Raw genomic sequence first — 19,187 nt, forward strand, 5'->3', positions numbered from 1 at the left:
GCCATCGGCCACTACGCATCAAGGGGTCTCAGAAAGCAGGTGCCTTGCGAAGAGTCCCAAGAAGGGACAGGTGACTTCTGGCATTTGGGATCACGGAAGGTGCCAGGCATCCTAGACAAGCCAGGGCATAATAAAGCAAAACACCCATGTTTTAAAAATATATTTATTTTTCATTAGTAAAAGGAAGTTGAATACTGATAGGAAGATGCAAAATTGTCCTTTCGTGCATTTGCGGAGCTTCAACTCAGTCACTGGGTCTCCCCTCCCGGAGCTGAGTCCCTAGGTGACAAGGCTGACCCTAAGAACCTGGCCTTCTTGCTGGATTTTCCCATCAAGGAACATGTGGAATGTTCGAAGTATTTCTTACAATTCTACACCAAAGCCTGGCCTCAATGACCTGGCTGTTGGAAAACTATTACGTGGAACTGCCTTATTTTCATCATCTTGAATTAAGATTACCTCACAACCTTATTGGAGATTACACCAGAGGGCATGCAAGCAAACTTGGCTTTAACATTTTAAATGAAGAGATTTACTGTTTTCAAATGCAGACTGCAGAACAGCTGTAGAAGTTGTTTTTGTTTTCCAAAGTGAGTCAGACCCTTAAATGCCTGAATATTGAATTCATAAACATCTTAAGAATGACCCATACTATATTCTATGCCTTATTAAACTACAGCAGATTGGAAACTGAGAACAGTGGTTGTTATAAAATACCCATTCCCGAAACGAGGACAGGATGGCATTCCGTGAAAGGGGAGTCTTTTCAAAGTCCCATCCACAAGGAATGGAGAGTCCACAGGGCTCATGATGATCCCCAGCAGAACACCCTGAGTTCTCTAACTGATGACAATTATGTCACCACAAGGATGTCCTTTACCCTGGCAGGATGAAATCAAGTTGTTTTTCTGAAGGGTGAAGAAATCCCTGGAATTTTTATTTTAGGACTCTGTTAACACACAGAATAAACCCCTGAATGAAAAGTGGGAAATACGGCCAGCATGACGTTTGTCGTGACACGTTCTCTTTAGGAGAATAGATACTTAGCTTCATCCCAACAAGTGGCCATTTTTCCTCCAGATGTGTGCTATTAAGGGAACAAAGTCTGTCTTAAAAATGATATACATAATAGTTCTACCAAACAGCTTAAACACAAAGCAAAGCATCTGCTCTGATAACAAGACATTGGAACCTATAGCTTTAGAAAAAAATAATAAAATTCCCCCTAGTGCCTACAAAACACCATCAAGCTCTATTTCTAGAGAGTTCTTTCACCAAAGTTAGGACTAATTCATTTTATTCTATAATTATATAGAATACATAATTATGTATGTTTATGTAGAAAACACAAGTTTCGATTAAAAAAGGACTCTTCCCTCTCTGTTCTATACCCTGATAAGAGATGTTGCTTAGAATTAAAAATTGGCCCATAAAAGTTACAAGTGGGGGCACGAAAAAATTCCAGCAGACACTGGTCTCTTGTTTACTAATCAGTTCTCAGGGCCCTGATATCGTGAGTTTCCTAAGGATGAATCAGCATTTCCTCACAAGAGATGCTTGCAGCAAAGCAGTAAAGACGGCCAGGGGCGAGGGACGTGTGAACCCTGGACAGCACTGTTCTGATTTTACATTCACCCAACACAAGTGTCCAACGTTTGACCTTTCTGGAGAAACATCACTCTGAGAGCAGAATCACTTCCCAGGGATTCATCCACCTGGTGTTAAGCTTGATACTGAGTACGAGGGACAGAGCCCAGTAACTCCCAGTCAGTGGAGCAGCAGCGTGGAACGCTCACTACATGATTACGGCGTGAGGTTACCATCATGGTGACGTCAGCGCGTTCAGCTCATGCCTCTTGGCAAACAGGTCTCGACTTTACCGGAAAAGATACAGAGACCCAGGGCCACCATAACCTCAGCTTGGGCTGAAATTTCCAAACGCTCCCACTGGGCAGGGTGAAGGCGTATGGTGACAAACGGGCCTCTTCATGCACTTTCCTCGAAACATTCAAAAAAAAAAAGGAACACACTGCAGATTTCTTTTTGAAAATAATTACCAAAATCAATTATAGTAAAATATGAAAAATGAACGTAATTTACAAAAACACAGATCTTCCTCAACTTACAATGGGGTCTCATGCTAAGTGGAAAATGCATCTAACCGCCTGCCCCGGGGACTCCGCAGCCCAGCCCGGCCCGCCTCGGACGCGCTCGGAACACGGACACAGCCTCCGGGTGGGCACAGCCATCAGCACAAAGCCCGCTTTATAAGAAGGTGTTGACTGTTGCTTGTAATTGACTGAATCCAGTACTGAAAGTGACAGACGGGACGCTGGGTGGGTGCAGGCGGCCGTCCGCGCACCGCCTGCTGACACTCCTGCCCGCGTGGCTGACTGGGAGCTGTGGCCGCTGCCCAGCATCGCGGGAGGGGACGGGGCCACGGATCGCTAGGCCGGGACAGGATCCGGATTCAACATTCCAAGTATGAGTCCTACTGAAGGCAGGTCCACTTTCACATCATTAATTCAAAATTCATTAAGTGGAACTACTGGTAAGGCGGAGACTGTCTGCACAGATGAAAATACTCAGCAGGACGGACTTCAAAACTAAATGTCAAGTCAATTGGTGAATTTAAATTAAAGAGAATTTGCAACTGATCCAATGGTATTTGAAAGCTTAAATTAACTCTAAATACCTTTACCAGACCTTTATTTAGAATTAGTCTGAAAGTAAAAAATTAGAACTATACTGTTCTCAAGGAGAGGTGCAATCTCTTCATGGTAAAATATCTTAATTTATATTTTGTTATAAAAATATACAAAATACTACTTTTTACCTTCCCTTCACTCAGAATAAACCCCTAAAAGGTTCAGTAACATCAGTAACATCAGCCAAGTTGGTTCCTAAGTTCAAATCACATCCATATTTTATCTCCTACAGTCACACTGGGTTTTAAGGCTCAGTATACAGTTTATCTTTCCAACATTCAATTATCATAATTGGTTTTATATAAGGATAAGAGGGTAAAAATATCTTTAAAAATATACAAGTGGGATAGCCATCTGTTGTACATCATTTTATCCCATTTTCCCCAATTATTAAAACCAGACAAAATTGTAGAAACAGTCCCCTACTTGCAGTTCTAGACAGCATACAATACAAAATGTTTACATACTTTTAAACAAGCAGAATAAATGTGAATCTTTTGATTATCCGTCATTAAATTTTTTAAAAAACTATACTTCAGCTGTTGGAAAATATTATCTGACGACTTCGAGTGACACAATAATGCTATCTTTTTTTTTTAATAAGGTGAAAAGGACTCAAGTAGCTAAGACCATTTTCAACTAGCCATTCAAAACCACTGCTCTCCCCCAAGCCTCTATTTTTAAAAATAACTTTAACATAACTTTTGGCATTAACTTATTATTTGCTTACTGTAAAAACCGAAAGAAATCTACATATCTGAAACTGATAAACGTTACAAAATATTTAACATGTGGAAGAGGTATATCTTACAGAATTATTTGGCTAATTCATAAGGCAATCAATGAAGATGGAATTTTTCCTATCGTAAATTTGACGGAAGTGAAATCCTGTCACATGATCATTCTCCATAAATCTGAAAGCTTGCTTGGATATGGCAATACGGTCATGCCACGTCGTCACTGAACTTTGACGAAAGCAGTCTGAATGAGAAAGGAACAAACTTGGTGCCTGCACCAACGTAGAACTTGTTCTGAAATTCTACCCTAAAAGAAAAAAATGTCCGTGTATTAATGAAAGACTGTGAATAACATTTCATACGTTTCTTCAAACGTTTAGAAGTTAAGAAAAAACCCAAAATAGCTCCTGTGCCAAAGCTGCTGCACTCCATACATGCTCTTGTGATACACGTTTTTACTTAAATAAAAGACACACAGACACACACACACACAGCCCGCCTCACGTCGCCCTTCTCGACGTGTAATGGAAGCACTAACCCAGTGTGCCTCGCACACGCACACGCACACACACATGTACGAGTATTCAGAACCTCTCTCCCCACCTCGGTACCTTCATACACAGACCAGCGTCTGACACACACTGTAAGCCATTACGAAATATGTAAGAATTTTATTCTATTTTACAGTGAGGTAATCTGTCAGGCCCCCAAATAAGTTCAAAGTATTAAATACACATAGTTATTAAGTGCCAGGGTTTTGTGGGGCTATTTATACACGTGGGGAGAGGGGTTCAACATTTTTTAAATGACACTTCCAAAGCTCACACTCACCAGTGGAGGCGTATGGCGTGAAGAAACGCAGAAAGGCCTTCCATGATCAGCAGGATGAAAATGGTCACCACTGCAAAGAGGGCGGTTACCGGCAGCAGCAGCAAGACTCCGTAAGTGGTGTCGACCCGGAGGCCCACACGCACCAGCATGGTCCACAGGACGTCGGACAGCTCTGCGGGAGTCATCGGCAGAGTCACCCTCTGTTCACGCCCACTGCCTCCCTGCACTCAGCCCACGGGCCTGGGTCTCCTTCTGACAACTGTGAATTATCACCCACAGAATAACCCCCACGCCCACATCAGCTACGCGTCACCTGCTTCTCCTGGAGGAGTGAGCCAGCTCCCGATCGTGTCAAACACGGAGGGAGGTACCGCAGTGCCAAGGAAAGCCAGACGCCTGCCTCCCCGCAAGAAGCCTGACGCAAACTGGGGTCAGGCTGGCCCCGCACAACACTAGCTCACACAGCGTCTAGAAGACGGTACTATGTTTCCCTCGGAATTGTGAAATGTCGCACCCCCCACCCCGGGTTCACCGCGGCACGGCGGGGCGCCTCGGCGCAGAGTCTGGGAACCACAGGCCTCAGCCAACACTTACGTGCGTGGGCCAAGCTGAGCGCCCAGAGCCTCAGGTACGAAGCGGTGTTGGAGATGCAGCCCAGACAGTACTCGATGGAATGAATCACCTGGGTCATCAGTATCTCTCCAAAATTAAACTGAGGGAGGTCACACGACATGTGTCAGAATCGTCGAACTGCCCGCAGGTGCCAACAACCGCCGGGCCTGTCCACTTCCCGTCCCTCGCTCTCCGTGAGAGAACCAGCCTCTGGGAGGCTGGTGGGGGGGTATGCGCAGGAGCGTGAGGGGCAGGGACTCAAAGATCCGAGTTCCACTCACTGTTCCCCCACAGACCAGCTCCGTGAACTGTGACACTGCGTGCCGCCCCGGCACCGGCCCCCCCACCCGGCCTCAGTCTCCCGTGTGTCACAGCACTCAGGCAGCCCAATGCAACTCTGGGGCTGACGCCGACTGAACGCAGAGATGCTGACCGACCACAAGCCTGGAAGACTGAGTCAAGCCGCGTGTCTGATGCATAAACGCAAGCCCAACAAGGGCAGACCGTGCAAAGGGCCCCTGGCAGTGGCGAGGCTGTAAAACGTTGGGAAAGAGGACTTCAACGCTCTTTCCAGTTCTGCTTTTTGGGTCTTTTATGATCCTATAAATCATCCCAAATTAAAACACAAAATTACGTAATAATTACAAAATGCTGATCGTAAGAAATTTTGTTTGGTCCTTACTGGATGGCCAAATAAAGTTTCCAAGAAAATAAAGCAGGCAAGAGTAGCAGAAATGGCCCTGTCTGTCTGCTCTGGACCATGCCTCCCTTCCTTGGGGGGGCTGCTTCTTCCCCATCCAGCCCACACCCCCACCCCCAGCTGTCACAGGCTGAGGTGTGACCCCCTCCAAATTCACATATTGACAGCCTAGCCCCCAGTGTGACTGTGCTTGGAGGCAGGGCCTCGTGAGGGGTGATCTCGGTTAGAAAAGGCCCTGAAGGTGGGGGTGCCCTGAGAGGAAGAGACGCATGCCCACAGAGGGCAAGGCCCTTGACGACACGTTGACAAGGCAGCCCCCCACAAGCCAAGGAGGAGGCCGGGGGAGAAACCAGCCCCGCCAACACCCTGAACTCGGGCCGGGGGCCCCGTCTGTGGCTCTGGCTGCGTGCGGGCTACTAGAGCCGTTGTTGGAAGAGGGAGGACAAAGGGCCCCAGCCCGGGAATCACAGTTCTTCCTCGGGTTCCTCCTCATCTAGCAACCAGCCCAGAGCGCTTTTTCTCTCCAAAGGAAAGACTGAAGAAAATAAGCTCAGGGCTGGCTGTGGCCAAGGTTCCCAAATCGTGGGGCCAACTGGCTTCAGAATATCAAGCAACCTTGCAAAGAAAAACCAACCCAGACTCCTTGGAATTGGAGGCCCAGAAACCCATCATCCTGAGGCCGACTCTGCTCCTGTCCTGACGTGAGCCAGAAGATTCCCTGCGAAGCCGGCATGAATCAGGGCTCCCTCTTACAACTATGAAGAAGTTCTGAGACAAGAATCTTCGGAGAGCAATGCGTGTGGCACCTTAAGTCACTTCATGTGATAGCATGTAATGTTAACACTACAAATCCTGCTGTAAAACTGAAACAACAAAATGGTAAAAGCCAAAAACCCTGATGAACAGCAGATGATCAAAACAGCATCTGGGAAGCTTCTGTAACCGGTGTTTTGGGTTTTAGGGTTTTTTTTTTTTGTTTTTTGTTTTTTTGTAAACTCTATGCCCAACGTGGGGCCTGAACTCATGACCCCAAGATCAAGAGTCACAGACTCCACCGACTGACCCGGCCAGGTGCCCCAGAGAGCTTGCTTCTTATCTAATGTTACTGATAGTAACAGAGAAAGTTACCTCTTCACACATCATTTCTCTACATCCATCTTCTATTTGGTGATTTCCCTCTTCTACGTCTTGGCTTCCCAGCAGAGAAACTTCTTCCTCGCTGTCTTTCCTTATGAGTGTGTAACCACTCTAACAACAACCAAAAGAATACAGAGTCATTGCCTTTAAAATCACAACAACCTGACAAACCCAAAGTCAGAGCCCCTTCATTTCTCTTAATAATTCAGCTCTTCGAGAATAAAAAGTCATTTCTGAGCACGCAAGCCTCTCATACCTGCCAGGATGGCTATTATTTAAAAAATAACAAGTGTTGATGAACGTATGGAGCAACCAGAGCCCTTTGTGTACTGTTGGTAGGAACGTAAAATGGTGCAGCCACTGTAGACAACAGTGTGGTGGGTCCTCAAAAAATCAAACAGAATGTGATTGAACAACTCCATTTCTGGGTACATATCCAAAACCCTGAAAGGACTCCGAAAGATTTTTACACATCACGCTGACAGTATCATTATTCACAATGACTGAAAGGTAGGAACAGCCCAGCCCAAGTACCCACTGATGGATGAACTGATGAGCAAAATGTGACGTAGCCAATGCAATGGAATATTAACGAGCCTTAAAAAAGAAGATATTCTGCTACAATCCGGATGAACCCTGAGGACATTATGCTTGGTGACATATGCCAGTCACGAAAGGACAAACACTGTGTGACTCCACAAACACGAGGTGCCTGGAGGAGTCAACACCCATAACAACAGAAGTAGATGGTGGTTCTGAGAGGCTACGGGGGAGCGACGGGGAGCCAGTGTTTCATGGGGCAGAGTCTCTGTTCGGGAGGATGAAAAAGCTCTGGAGATGGACAGAGGTGACGGAATATTCTATCACAATTATTTTTAAAGAAATAAAATGAGAAAGCGGACATCCAGGAAAAAAAGAGTCTAGGAAGAAATTTAACAAAATGGTAACCCTGGTTATAAGTGCATGATAGAACAGGGCGCTGTTTCCACTGTTCCACACTTTCTATGACTGTTGTATTATTTAAATTAAAGAAGGCTTTAAGGAAAAAAATCAAGCACCAAGAAGGAGAAACAAAAAGCGCTTTGCCGATGACAGCAGTGCGGCAGCACTGGGGTCGCCGCCACCCCACCCCGGCTCATCTCCGTACAGCCCGCGGGGTCCACAGCGGAACAGACAACACCGAGCTTCCCAATAAAGGAAGCCCCGGCTTTCCGTCAAGAGCCTGCGACCTCCTGAAAGGTGTTTTCTTTAGGTCTCTGCCCGTAACTACCACCAGGCTCGGTGCGGCGCCCCAAACGCGCGTCCGGACCCACACTTACCCGGCTCGCGCCAAAGCAGTTGCGACCGTTGTGGAGCCACAGCAAGAAGAGCGGTTTCCCCAGGAAAAGGACGGGGACGGCCAGCGCCGTGACGGCCAGCAGCAGCCTCTGCACGTGCTCCTGTCGCGCAGAAGTGGGGAAGCCCGTTAAAACGCAAGGACAAGCTGGCTGGCCCGCTGGCACACATACTGAGGGAAGCTCCAGGACAAGGTCTCCTTGTTCACGGTAACAAGGAACAAGGTCAACGTGAGGCCGGGGGTGTCTGCCAGCGCGTCTCTCCCTGAACTCAGAGCTGAATTCTGGAACCGATGAGTCATGCCGCTGACAGAGCGATAAAACGACACTTTGTTCAGATCGGTAAGGAATGCGTACAAACATTCTAGACAGAGTCAGACCCCAGCTCCTCATTTCCTGAAAACACTGAGAGAGGGCGAACACCAACGCAGGCTAGACGTGTTTTTATATTCTTGCTTTGTTTTTCTACTATCATTCTAAAGATTACTTGGGGAAACTAAGTAAGGATAAGTGGATTCACTTCTACACAAGAAAAATACTGAAAGAGCATTCAGAACAAAACTAAAAACTTTTTCTTCGGAAGTAGGGATATTTAAGGGCACCCTGGGTGGCCAGCTGGTTGAACGGCTAACTCTTGATCTCAGCTCAGGTCACGATCTCATAGTTGATGAGTTCAAGTCCTGCATCAGGCTCTGTGTTTGGGATTCCGTGTCTCCCTCTGTCTCCCCCTCCCCTGCTCATGTGCTCTCTCTCTGTCTCTCAAATAAATACGTGGTATTTTTTAAGTAGGGATATTTACTGTTACCTAAAAGCATATTTTTGCTTCTACAGCCATCACAGTCCATGTGGTTTTAAAGATCTGCAGGTGGCTATGAAAGCAAACGACCGGTCATCCCGTGGTCCCCTGCCGCCCCCATGTTACACACAGATAGATCCCCAGAGCCGTGTGCACCACACGAGTGTGAGCGAGTGGCAGGTGTGCATTAGCATCTCGTACCCACCACCAACACGAGTACCTCCCCACCCCCCAAAATGCTGAGGAAAGTGGCAGCCACGGGCAGAGTCCTATCAGGAGTCATGAGCGTGTGGTCAAGCAGGCCGGGTGAGGATCTGGGCAGCGGAGCGACCAGGCCTGCCCTGTGGATGACAGCACTGGCCTCGAGGGCTACTGTGAGCGAAGAAAGAGTAATCACAGAGAGCATCTGTCAGGCATACGGGAGATGTTAAATAAAGGTAGTTCCCTTCATTAAGCTTTCTGACCACGGCACCCGAAGGCCACTGACCTCCCTGTTGTGTCTTTCTCTCATAATCTAGGTCATCCGACAAAGGTTCAATAAAATAACAGTGAATCTAATTTAAAAATCACCAACAGAAGAAACAGAAATAAGAGTGGAAACTCAAATAGTTGAAGAAGGAGGTACGTGTGCGGCTCACAAGGAAGCCCACGGTGCTATGAGCTGAGCTTCAAATCGGACGTACAGTTAATTGACTTGTCCGTGGGATGCGGAAAACAAAACCAAATGCTCCACTTGCAGGGTCAACAAAATTAAAAGAACAAAAACAAACACCTACAGTTCAGGAGAACACAGGTGAGGACAGTGCTGACTGAGATTTCTCTGATATCTCACAGACGCTGTGAACACGATGCGCAAGGCCTATAGCGGACGCTGCGGCACTGGACACGGCACACAGAGCCTCAGCGTAACCACAACACGAGCTCACGTTTACTGAGCACCCGTAGGTGCTGGTACTTTTCTAAGCATCTGATCATATTAACTCTATGCTACAAATTGGGTCCTGTTCGTATTCCCATTTTATAGATGAGGAAACTGAAGCACGGAAGTGTCAAGTTATATGTTCAAAGTTCCATTGCGAAGAAGTGACAGTTAGGACTGCAAGCGGGGCAGTCACCCCTGAACCCACACCCCGCCACCGTGGATGTGGTGGGCGTTAACACAAATGCACATTCTAGAAAAGCCAATTTGGGAGAGGGCCAACATGCTGTGGGGTCCAGATGCCGGTTCTGAGTGCCCCGGCTTAGAGACTGAGTTAAGGCAATGGGAAACACGGTCGGGGTTGGGGGGGCGGGGGGCAGGATCTGCCAGTTCTCAGAAACCCTCCAGCACACACACTTTCTTTCCCAGAGCCCCCAGCACAGCGCTCAGAGCAGGGTGACAACAACGTGTGACAACACAGGAAGAAAGAGGAAAGCCCCTCCATGCCCGGGGTGCCTGCGGAAAGCGGGGCGCACCTTCAGTCATCTGCTGCTTACAACAGAAAGGCTACCATCAGGAGGACTCCCCGTAAGCTTACAGGGGTGGAAAAGAACATTACCTACCTGCCCCGAGTAGAGGCCATTTGTTTCACTAGCCGGGAATAAAAACATGTTAATAAATTCAATCAGAATGCTCGGGGCGACTCTGGAGGTTTCTGCTGAATAAACCAGCCACTTATAGATGATCATAAATATAAGGTATCCAAAGATGCACAGCATGAAGAGAAGTTCCGGGACAGAAACCAAATAAATGTTGAACTTCTTCCGGAAATGCCTAGGAAAATAAAAGGAATCGATCAAACCATGAGCAAGTCTAGTCTAGACTGAGATAAAGAATGAAGAGAAAATTGCTCTTCAATGCTTTGTGACAAGGCCTCTCCCACCAGAACATCCTGTCTTACAACTCATATTTCCGATTCAGATATGTCCATGAAGAAAACAGACATGAACACAGTGAAAATGTGAGTGTTTCACTAATGGGTCCAGTTAGAGGAAAGAGATGCAAACTCTTCCTCTTGATATGCCGGCTCTAGTAAATGAACAAAAAGCTTTCCAATTTATAATGAAAAAGAGCAGGAAAAAAATCACTCCTGGAAATAAATCTGAATGTAGATGCCACCTGCCTCCCTCCCTTGAGTGGAAAACTCCATGTGGGCAAAACCCATCTCCAGCACCACTCAGTCCCTGGAGCCTAGAACAGCACCTGGCGTGTCCTCTACACACAATAAAGAGCTACTACACAAACGAATCACTGCAACGGTCAAAACCCTGTTTGATCACAAGCACACACCATTCCAGCACACTGGCTGCCTTTAAGGCCCGTACAGTCCACCCTGAAGAGGCAAAGTTTAAGAATACCAAACTTGGCTTATAAATATTGCTTAAGAAAAATCTGGGGGCGCCTGGGTGGCTCAGTCGGTTGGGTGTCCAACTTCAGCTCAGGTCATGATCTTGCAGTTCGTGGGTTCGAGCCCCACATCGGGCTCTGTGCTGACAGCTCAGAGCCTGGAGCTTGCTTCTGAATCTGTGTCCCCTTCTCTGCCCCTCTCCCTCTTGTGCACGCTCGCTCGCTCTCTCTCTCTCAAAAATAAACAAACATTAAAAAACATTTTTTAAAAAATCTGTACTTACAAGTGGTTAAATATTCCCAGAATGACTCCAAAGGTCATGTGAATAATTCCTAAAATCACAGACATTTTCATTTTGAAAGAGTTTAGGAAAGTGAGGCGATTTGTGGCCAAGTTCCAAATCTGAAAACAAAACAAAACAAGACATCTTTAACTTCCTTCGACTGCTTCAGGACACACGAGGGACACCAGACATGGGAAGGCAGCTAGAGATTTAAAAAGAAAGCAACATTCAGACTTTCTCCTTGACACCTGTGACCTGAGGACCACTGAAACCAGGACCAGACTGTTACCCACAATCCCGTCTTTAATATGAAATGCAAAGGAGGCCAAACAAAACCACGCTGTGTTTAGGGATGCGGCCTGGGAGGCAGTGCCGAGAGGAAAGGCAGGGGAAGAGTCACACAAAGTCAGGGGAGCGGCAAGCTGCCTCTGGGGAGAGCCGGTGCCGCCAGGGGTCGCTTACCCTGGGCGGGGGCCGTACAACTATGTGTGTCAGAACTTCACAGGCAGCTTTTATACACCCTTGTGCACGTGCGTTCGATATAAGGTTTAACAGGAAGGGAGGGAGGAAGCGTGAGTGCCGATAAACCCAGGGCACCAGGGCTGAACCCCGCAGGGCTCCCTGACCAGCCCCTCCAGGCTCCCGCTGCTGACTGCCTCTCTCTCTCTCTCTCTGAAAAATTAATTCCTATAGTCCCTCACTTGGAGGGATTAGGAAAAAGGAAACAGGGCCTATTCATTCTTTTTAAGTGAGAAGAAGATTTTAGAAAGAGGTATTTAGGCTGACTTCAGCTTGACTGGCTGGACCCTTGGGAAAAGCCCACAGACGGCGGCCGCCTCGGGGAAGTAGGGGCGGGAGAGGAGGAAGCCAGCAACAGCACAGACACCCCGCCAAGGACACGTTAAGTCTATCTTTGACCACTAAGCCTAAAGCGACTGGGTACAGAATGATCTTTTAGGCAAAAAAGGGGGAGAATAAGAAGATATATTGGTATGTTCATAAAGAAACTTGGCAGGACACTAGAAAACACCTCCAGCGGCTCCCGGGCCAGGGGAAACTGAGGAAGGAACTAAGGACCAGGCAGAGGAGAGCTTTGGAAGAGCTGGACCTCGCATACGCGCATGGATCTAGTTTTGAACCATACAAGTGTGGTGCCAATTTTAAAAATTAAAGGAGAAAGAGGCAGTACCATGCCCCAGTCTCCACCCCACCCCATCCCCGGCAAAACACCCTCTTGAACTTTTTTCCTTGGAGCGTTTATTCAGAAGTGTCCCCTCCTTAAAGCAAGGCCACATATTATTAGGAATCTGGCTCCAAAATGCTGTACCTTAAAGACATTGTTATGAAGCTTTTTTCAAGTTTCCAGTTATATGAAGACATAAGACAACAATGCTGAATTATACAAATTACATTTAGAGGCGAGAATGAACAGACCAGTTAGGAGTCACTGGCTTGGAGAACGTAGATGAAGGCGTGCTGGACCTTTCTCTTCAGTGTTTTCATTTCTGTACACAATTATAGCTCATGCCCCCAGACCTATTTTGGGTTGGTTTCTAAGCTCCTCTTTCCAGGGTGAGATTCCTCCAGAAGACAGCGCTTTGGCCTGGAGGGAGCCTGGGGGGGGGCCTGGGGACCTGGGGAAAGCCTGGGGGGCCTGGCCACCTGGTGAGGGCCTGGCAGGGGCCTGGGGGAGCCTGGGGGAGCCCAGTGAGGCCTGCCTGTGGAGCCCCGTGGGGCATGAGGTGGGGGGCGGCAGTCCTGGCCCGCTGCAGCCGCACCTTCCTTTCCCTTCTCCAAACACTTCCCATTGCAAAGAGCTACCTCAATAAGCACCCCAGTAACCGCAAGCTCCCTTTCCGCTCTAAAATTTCTTTCTAGATCACAGGGTAAAAAGATAATTCCCACATACACAGAAGAAATTCAGGAGCGGCCTCCATTTAAAGGCTCCTGAAGTGTCATTTCTCCCTCAAGGTCGGGAACCCTGATGGAGTGCACTCCCGCCCCCCTCACCCCCGCCCCCCTCACCCCCGCCCCCCTCACCGGACTCCTCCTGTCCAGGCGCTGACCCCGGCTTCCCATACAGACAGCTCAGCTTCATCTCTAAACCAGCTTGACTGGGGACGCACATGGCCACGGCCACCCAGGCAGAAACCCCCCGGGGAACCTTCCCCACCACACGCAACCAGGGGACATTCTGAGCAAGCGCTGGGACGCTTGAAACCAGGCGGCACCAGGAAGCCGAGGTAACGGCGAGGAACAGGGGCACTCACGGGATCGATACCGAGAGGATAAGGGCCTTGGAACACTCCAGGGACGCTTGGGTCCAACTGCAGAACCCGGTTGTGCCTGACGACGCTGTCACTGGAACGAAAAACAGAGTGAGCAGGCCGGCCGAGCGGAGGCGGGAGGACCTCGGGGAAGCGCGCGGCTCCCGAAACCACGGCCGGGTAACACACTTACTTCCACAGCACCATCTTCCCCTGCTCTGCCGGCGTGTGGCTGGAGCTGTACATGGCGGCCACGCTCCACCCAGAGCCAAACAGGTTGACTGACTTGGAAAAGCAGTCGTTGTAGACGAGGCCCGTGTACACAGAGAACAGCCCCATCAGCAAGAGGATGTATCGGCCGTTGAAAAACATGCGCATGATCTGTGGGAGGCGGAGCACGTGAGCAGAGGGGGACCCCGGACACACAGGAGCGGGGCCCCCATGGGGCTGCGGCCGCTGCGAACCGCTCGTCCCGGAGGGCTTCGCAGAGGGCTGGCGTGGGGGACCTCCCCGTCACAGAGGCCACAGGCCCGCACCCCTACGGCTCCATCCCCCAGTGATGCTACTGCCAAAACCTGACACTTCAGAGCATCCCTGCTGAGTACCCAACCAGACGGAAGGAGCTGCAGCGTTTCTCCTCTCACCTCTTGTGACTGGTTTAGTCTAGGGTGGTTTTCATTCAACACCAGCAAGAGAGCAAACAAGAACATCACGAAGCCATGTCCGAAGTCCCCAAACATCACGGCGAACAAAAAGGGGAAAGTGATGATGGTGAAGAGAGCTGTGGGAAGAGCGAGACGCTTGACTCACCGGAGGCAGAAAATTCTAGTTAATTCCAACACCCGACCTTCCCCAGAATTCCCAAAAGAGAACGGGCAGGCTCAAAGGAGTACTTCACACTCAGGAGGACGACACAACAGCGGCAGCGAGCCCATTTCCCCAACGCCTGACACGGCGTCGCGGGCAGCGGCAGCGGCAGTGGCGCCCGAGGCCGGGGGATGCGCGAGGCCGCACTCCCCACCTGGGTTCACTTCTCTGTAGCTCCCGACTCCATAGGCGTCCACAATGTTCTGAAAGCCCTCGGTGAATTTGTTGGTGCGGATCAGAGTCGGGGGGGTTTCTTTTGTCGGGATTGTGTTCATAAACGAGGGGATAGTCGCACCGCTCTCTCTCTTTCACATAAAAAGAAAAGAAGGAAAATAAGTACTCAAGAGCCCATGCCACTACCACGGGCTCCCTGCTACGGGGGGCGGGGGGGGAGGGAGGACCCTGCGCGGCTGCGGGGTCACAGCAGGAGCTGAGGGGGTGCCGGGGGGCTGTGGTCCTGCAGAAGAGGGTGGTGGCCAGGCCGCAAGCGTGGGAAGAGGACAGAGGGGCCGGGGGTGACAGGGACAGGTGGGTAACGTGGGCTCAGAATCACGACCATAAAACTGAAATTTAATATTCTGTCTCTTAAAAACATTCAAGAGGGATCTGGAGACAACTACAGTATCTAATAAAATCGAAAAACAGACGAGAATAACATAAAACGTCAACATTAGTATGGCAAAGTCATTTATACAGCTTTTGCCTTCAGTGTTTACAATTCTTCAGAAACACATTATACACTGATTTACGATGGGAGACAAACCTTTTTAAACAAAGAAAATTAAAACAAGTTATTACCAGAAAAGTAGATTTTCCAGCCAAATTCTATTTCTTAACGCACGTGCAGGTAAGGGGATGCTGGGAAAATTCCAAGCGGCGGCAAAGCTTTGAGTCTCCCCGAATCCTCTCAAGCAGTCGGGGCAACCAGAGGGCACAACCAAAATCTCACAGACGACGTGTCACGAACTCTGTCCCCACAGGCCACAAAATGCCAATGGGTGGGGACGAACCGCGCACGAGCCCTACAGGGTGACAGCCCCCAGACCAGAGGAAGCAAGGGGCGCAATGGGGTGCACGAGAGACCCGAGGAGAAAGAACATCCCAAGCGAGCCAAAAGCATTTCCAGGGAATGCAGGGGAAGCACGCGGGCCGCCCCTGGGAAAGCAGTGCAACGGGGAAGCGTTCCGGCCCGGTCCCAGAGTGGGCGAGGGCAAGGGATCCTCGGGAGCGAGTCTGCAGGGCCACAGTAGTCGTCGCCCACCCCCCAACCCCGTGCTTGCGGGACAAACCGGCCGGGGCTCCCTCCCGCCACCAGGCCTCCACTGCCCAGAGACCCGAGAATGAAATCAAACCTGGAAGGACAGAACAAAAGAGATAAGGGAAGAGAAGGCCCAGATAAGAGGAGAGAAGAAACCTCAGATCCAGGAGGCCAGAAGTATTAAAGAAAAAATTCTGTGAAGTTAGGGAAGTGATCCTGAAACTGTCCCTTTTTAAAAGTCCCTGGAGTATCTTTTTTTTTTTTTAAGTTTATTTATTTATTTTGAGAGAGAGGGAGAGACAGAAAGCATGGGGGAGGGGAAGAAAGAGAGAGAGAATCCCAAGCAGACTCCACACTGTCAGTACAGAGCCCAATGAGGGCTTGATGCCAGGAACCGTCAGGTCATGACCTGAGCTGAGCTGAAGAGTCGGACACTTAACCGACGGAGTCCCCCAAGTGCCTCCCTTGAGCATCTTAAACATATTCTGCGAAACTAATATACAAATAGGTGATGTACTTACATTATACGTAACATGGAGTGTTAAATCCCTTCAGTATCTTAAATGTATATATTCTTGTATATAAAAATATATTATGTGGGGCGTCTGGGTGGCTTAGTCGGTTAAGCGTCCGACTTTCGCTTAGGTCATGATCTCGTGGTTCGTGGGTTCGAGCCCCACATCGGGCTCTGTGCTGACAGCCAGCTCAGAGCCTGGAGCCGGTTTCAGTCTGTGACTCCCTCTCTCTCTGACCCTCCCCTGCTCACGCTCTCTCTCTCTCTCTCTCCTAGAAATAAATACAACATTAAAAAAAAAAGAAAAAAAGAACATTGTTAAAAAAAAATATATATATATATATATTATGTCTAATACAGAAGATCCTTGAGTATTAAAAAAATTTTTTTAATGTTTTTATTTATTTCTGAGAGAGACAGACAGAGTGAGCAGGGGAGGGTCAGAGAGAGCAGGAGACACAGAAACCGAAGACAGGCTCCAGGCTCTGAGCTGTCAGCACAGAGCCCGACACGGGGCTCAAATCCACAAACCGTGAGATCATGACTGGAGCCGAAGTCGGACGCTTAACCGACTGAGCCACCCAGGCGCCCCCTTAAATATTTAAACATGTTTCAGAAAACTAATTTCATTTAAAAGTGATCAAAAAAAGGATGCAGATCAGACCTTATATAAAGTTACAGTAAACACAACTGAGCAGAATGACAGCCCTCTGAACAATGAATGCACGCCGGAAAGACATACTCACAAAAGAGACGAAAATTTTAACTTACTATTTCCAAGGGAGCCAAAAAATTACAAAAATAATACCTGATATCAAAGAGCCCCACAAAACAGAATAAGAGTCTGAAATGAGGTAACAGAACTCAGGAAAGAATTAGAAATGAAAGAAAAAATATGCAGAAACGAGACAAAACTAGAAGAAACTCCAAGGTGAAGACACCTTCCTAGTAACAGTGCTGCAAGAGAAACGAGCAAAAGAATGGAAATTTTTAAAAATAAAAAAGAAGTAAAGAAAGACAAAAACGATTAAAGAAAAAGTGACAAACACTGAAGATAAGAACGTTTAACTTAAACCTAACAGCAGGTCCCAAAGGAGAAAACCAGAGCAAGAGAACAGAGCAAATACTAAAATCTATAGTTGAGAATTTCTCTGAAACATTTTTTAAACTACATATTAAGAGAACACATTGTATATCTGAGAATACCAACCCAGAATAGTGGTAGCAAGACACAGTCTAGTAAAATTATTGGTCTCTAAAGGAAAAAAAAATCCCTGAGCGTGTAGGCAAAAAAAAAAAAAAAAAAGAAAAAGAAAAAGAAAAGAAAAGTACCAAGACTTAAAGGAAAATTCTATTAATATCAGGCTTTTTGTGGGTAACACCACACCAGGACAAAATGGAATCACACGTTTACCACGGCAAACAACAACAAAAATTTTAAAACATGGGCTAAGGATTTTCTTTCCAAACAACGAACTCCCGATTATAAAGGCAGAAGACGATACGCATCCTACTACGGCCAGGCGAGGACTCAGGGAGTGCTGTTCCCATGAGTCCCTGCTCAGGACTCGGAGAACACACTTCAGGCAGCCCGAGCGACCACAGCGACTAGGGACACCAGAAGCCCCAGTATCGCTGGGTGTCCCCATCAAACTCCCTCCCACCGGCACCAAAAGGCATCGTCTGGACATCAGCCAACCCACAGCTATGTGCGATGCAGGGTGTTAGCTGGTTTTCAGCAACACTAGGAAATGCAGCAACTGGCTGGTCGTGTCTACAAAAGCCAGCCCTCTTCCAAGAAAAGTAAAAGTCCATTTGTGCCATCAAAGAATAACATGATGAAACAACATGACTAACTAAAAAACTTCATATGAAACTTGTTTCCTTAGCTGTCACTTGAAATGTGTAAGCCTATTATTTCCAATGAAGAACTGAGTTTTGATGCAGGAAAAAAAACCCTCACAGGAACACGGGACACTGACCCCGTGGCCTGGGAGGGGGAAAGCCTATTCTTCAAAGTTCAGAAGCCTTACAAGCAAAATATTTAACGAAACACTTCTGCATGACCAAAGCAAGCCAACAAACAGAAACATCAAAAGACGAGTGACAAACTGGGGACAATGTATTTTTCTCATGTCACAAAGAGCCAACAGAAACTAGTAAGAAAAAAACCAACAACCCAGTAGAAAACAAAGGAGAAGAACACAGAGCTCATAAAAAAAGGAAAATTCAAATGACTCTTAAAGAAAAAAGACTTTCTTTTCTAACATTCATTTGTTTTTGAGAGAGACAAAAATGGAGCAAAAAATAAAGCATAAGCAAGGGAGGGGCAGAGAGAGAGACACACACACACAGAATCCGAAGCAGGCTCCAGGCTCCGATCTGTCAGCACAGAGCCTGACGCGGGCCTCGAACCCACGAACCATGAGATCATGACCTGAGCCGAAGTCGGACGCTTAACTGACTGAGCCACCCAGGCGCCCCTGATAAAAGACTTTGAACCTCATTCAAAATAAGAGAAATGCAGTAGCTGCTACCACCCGTCAACACTGATCCGGCAGTTCCACGTCACCTGGGCGTCTGTCCTCCGACAGCCCTGTGCGTATGGGCGGCGGCGGCCCAGGGGCGGCTGCTGCGGCGGTACTGCTCACGTGGCACACCACGCCACCCAGACGAGCAGGGAGCCAGCTCACCAGGCCTTGGCACGGCCATACAGCAAGTATTAAAGAGTATAAAAAGTATGGAAGTCCTGTGACGTGAAAAGAACGGAATGACACGCAACCCTCCGTAAGAGAAGATGCCGGTTCGCAGGTGCT

The 19,187-nt window shown here is 48.1% G+C and overlaps 1 protein-coding gene across 1 annotated transcript in view; it reads right to left on the reverse strand.

Moving 5' to 3' along the window:
* Positions 1-147: 147 nt before the first annotated feature.
* ATP6V0A2 (ATPase H+ transporting V0 subunit a2) overlaps positions 148-19,187 on the reverse strand; it is a 41,261-nt gene continuing 22,221 nt past the window's right edge. The window contains exons 10-20 of the mRNA XM_039234513.1: positions 14,754-14,904; positions 14,377-14,513; positions 13,926-14,113; positions 13,736-13,826; positions 11,466-11,584; positions 10,398-10,608; positions 8,045-8,164; positions 6,717-6,836; positions 4,871-4,988; positions 4,277-4,448; positions 148-3,752 (exon numbers count right to left, since the gene is read on the reverse strand). Of these exons, the coding sequence (XP_039090444.1) occupies positions 3,653-3,752; positions 4,277-4,448; positions 4,871-4,988; positions 6,717-6,836; positions 8,045-8,164; positions 10,398-10,608; positions 11,466-11,584; positions 13,736-13,826; positions 13,926-14,113; positions 14,377-14,513; positions 14,754-14,904 (1,527 nt within the window). The 3' untranslated portion in view covers positions 148-3,652. The remainder of the gene's footprint in view (positions 3,753-4,276; positions 4,449-4,870; positions 4,989-6,716; positions 6,837-8,044; positions 8,165-10,397; positions 10,609-11,465; positions 11,585-13,735; positions 13,827-13,925; positions 14,114-14,376; positions 14,514-14,753; positions 14,905-19,187) is intronic.

This window comes from Hyaena hyaena, unplaced genomic scaffold, assembly GCF_003009895.1.
Source record: "Hyaena hyaena isolate Hyena2069 unplaced genomic scaffold, ASM300989v1 scaffold_0, whole genome shotgun sequence".
Classification (NCBI taxonomy): domain Eukaryota; kingdom Metazoa; phylum Chordata; class Mammalia; order Carnivora; family Hyaenidae; genus Hyaena; species Hyaena hyaena.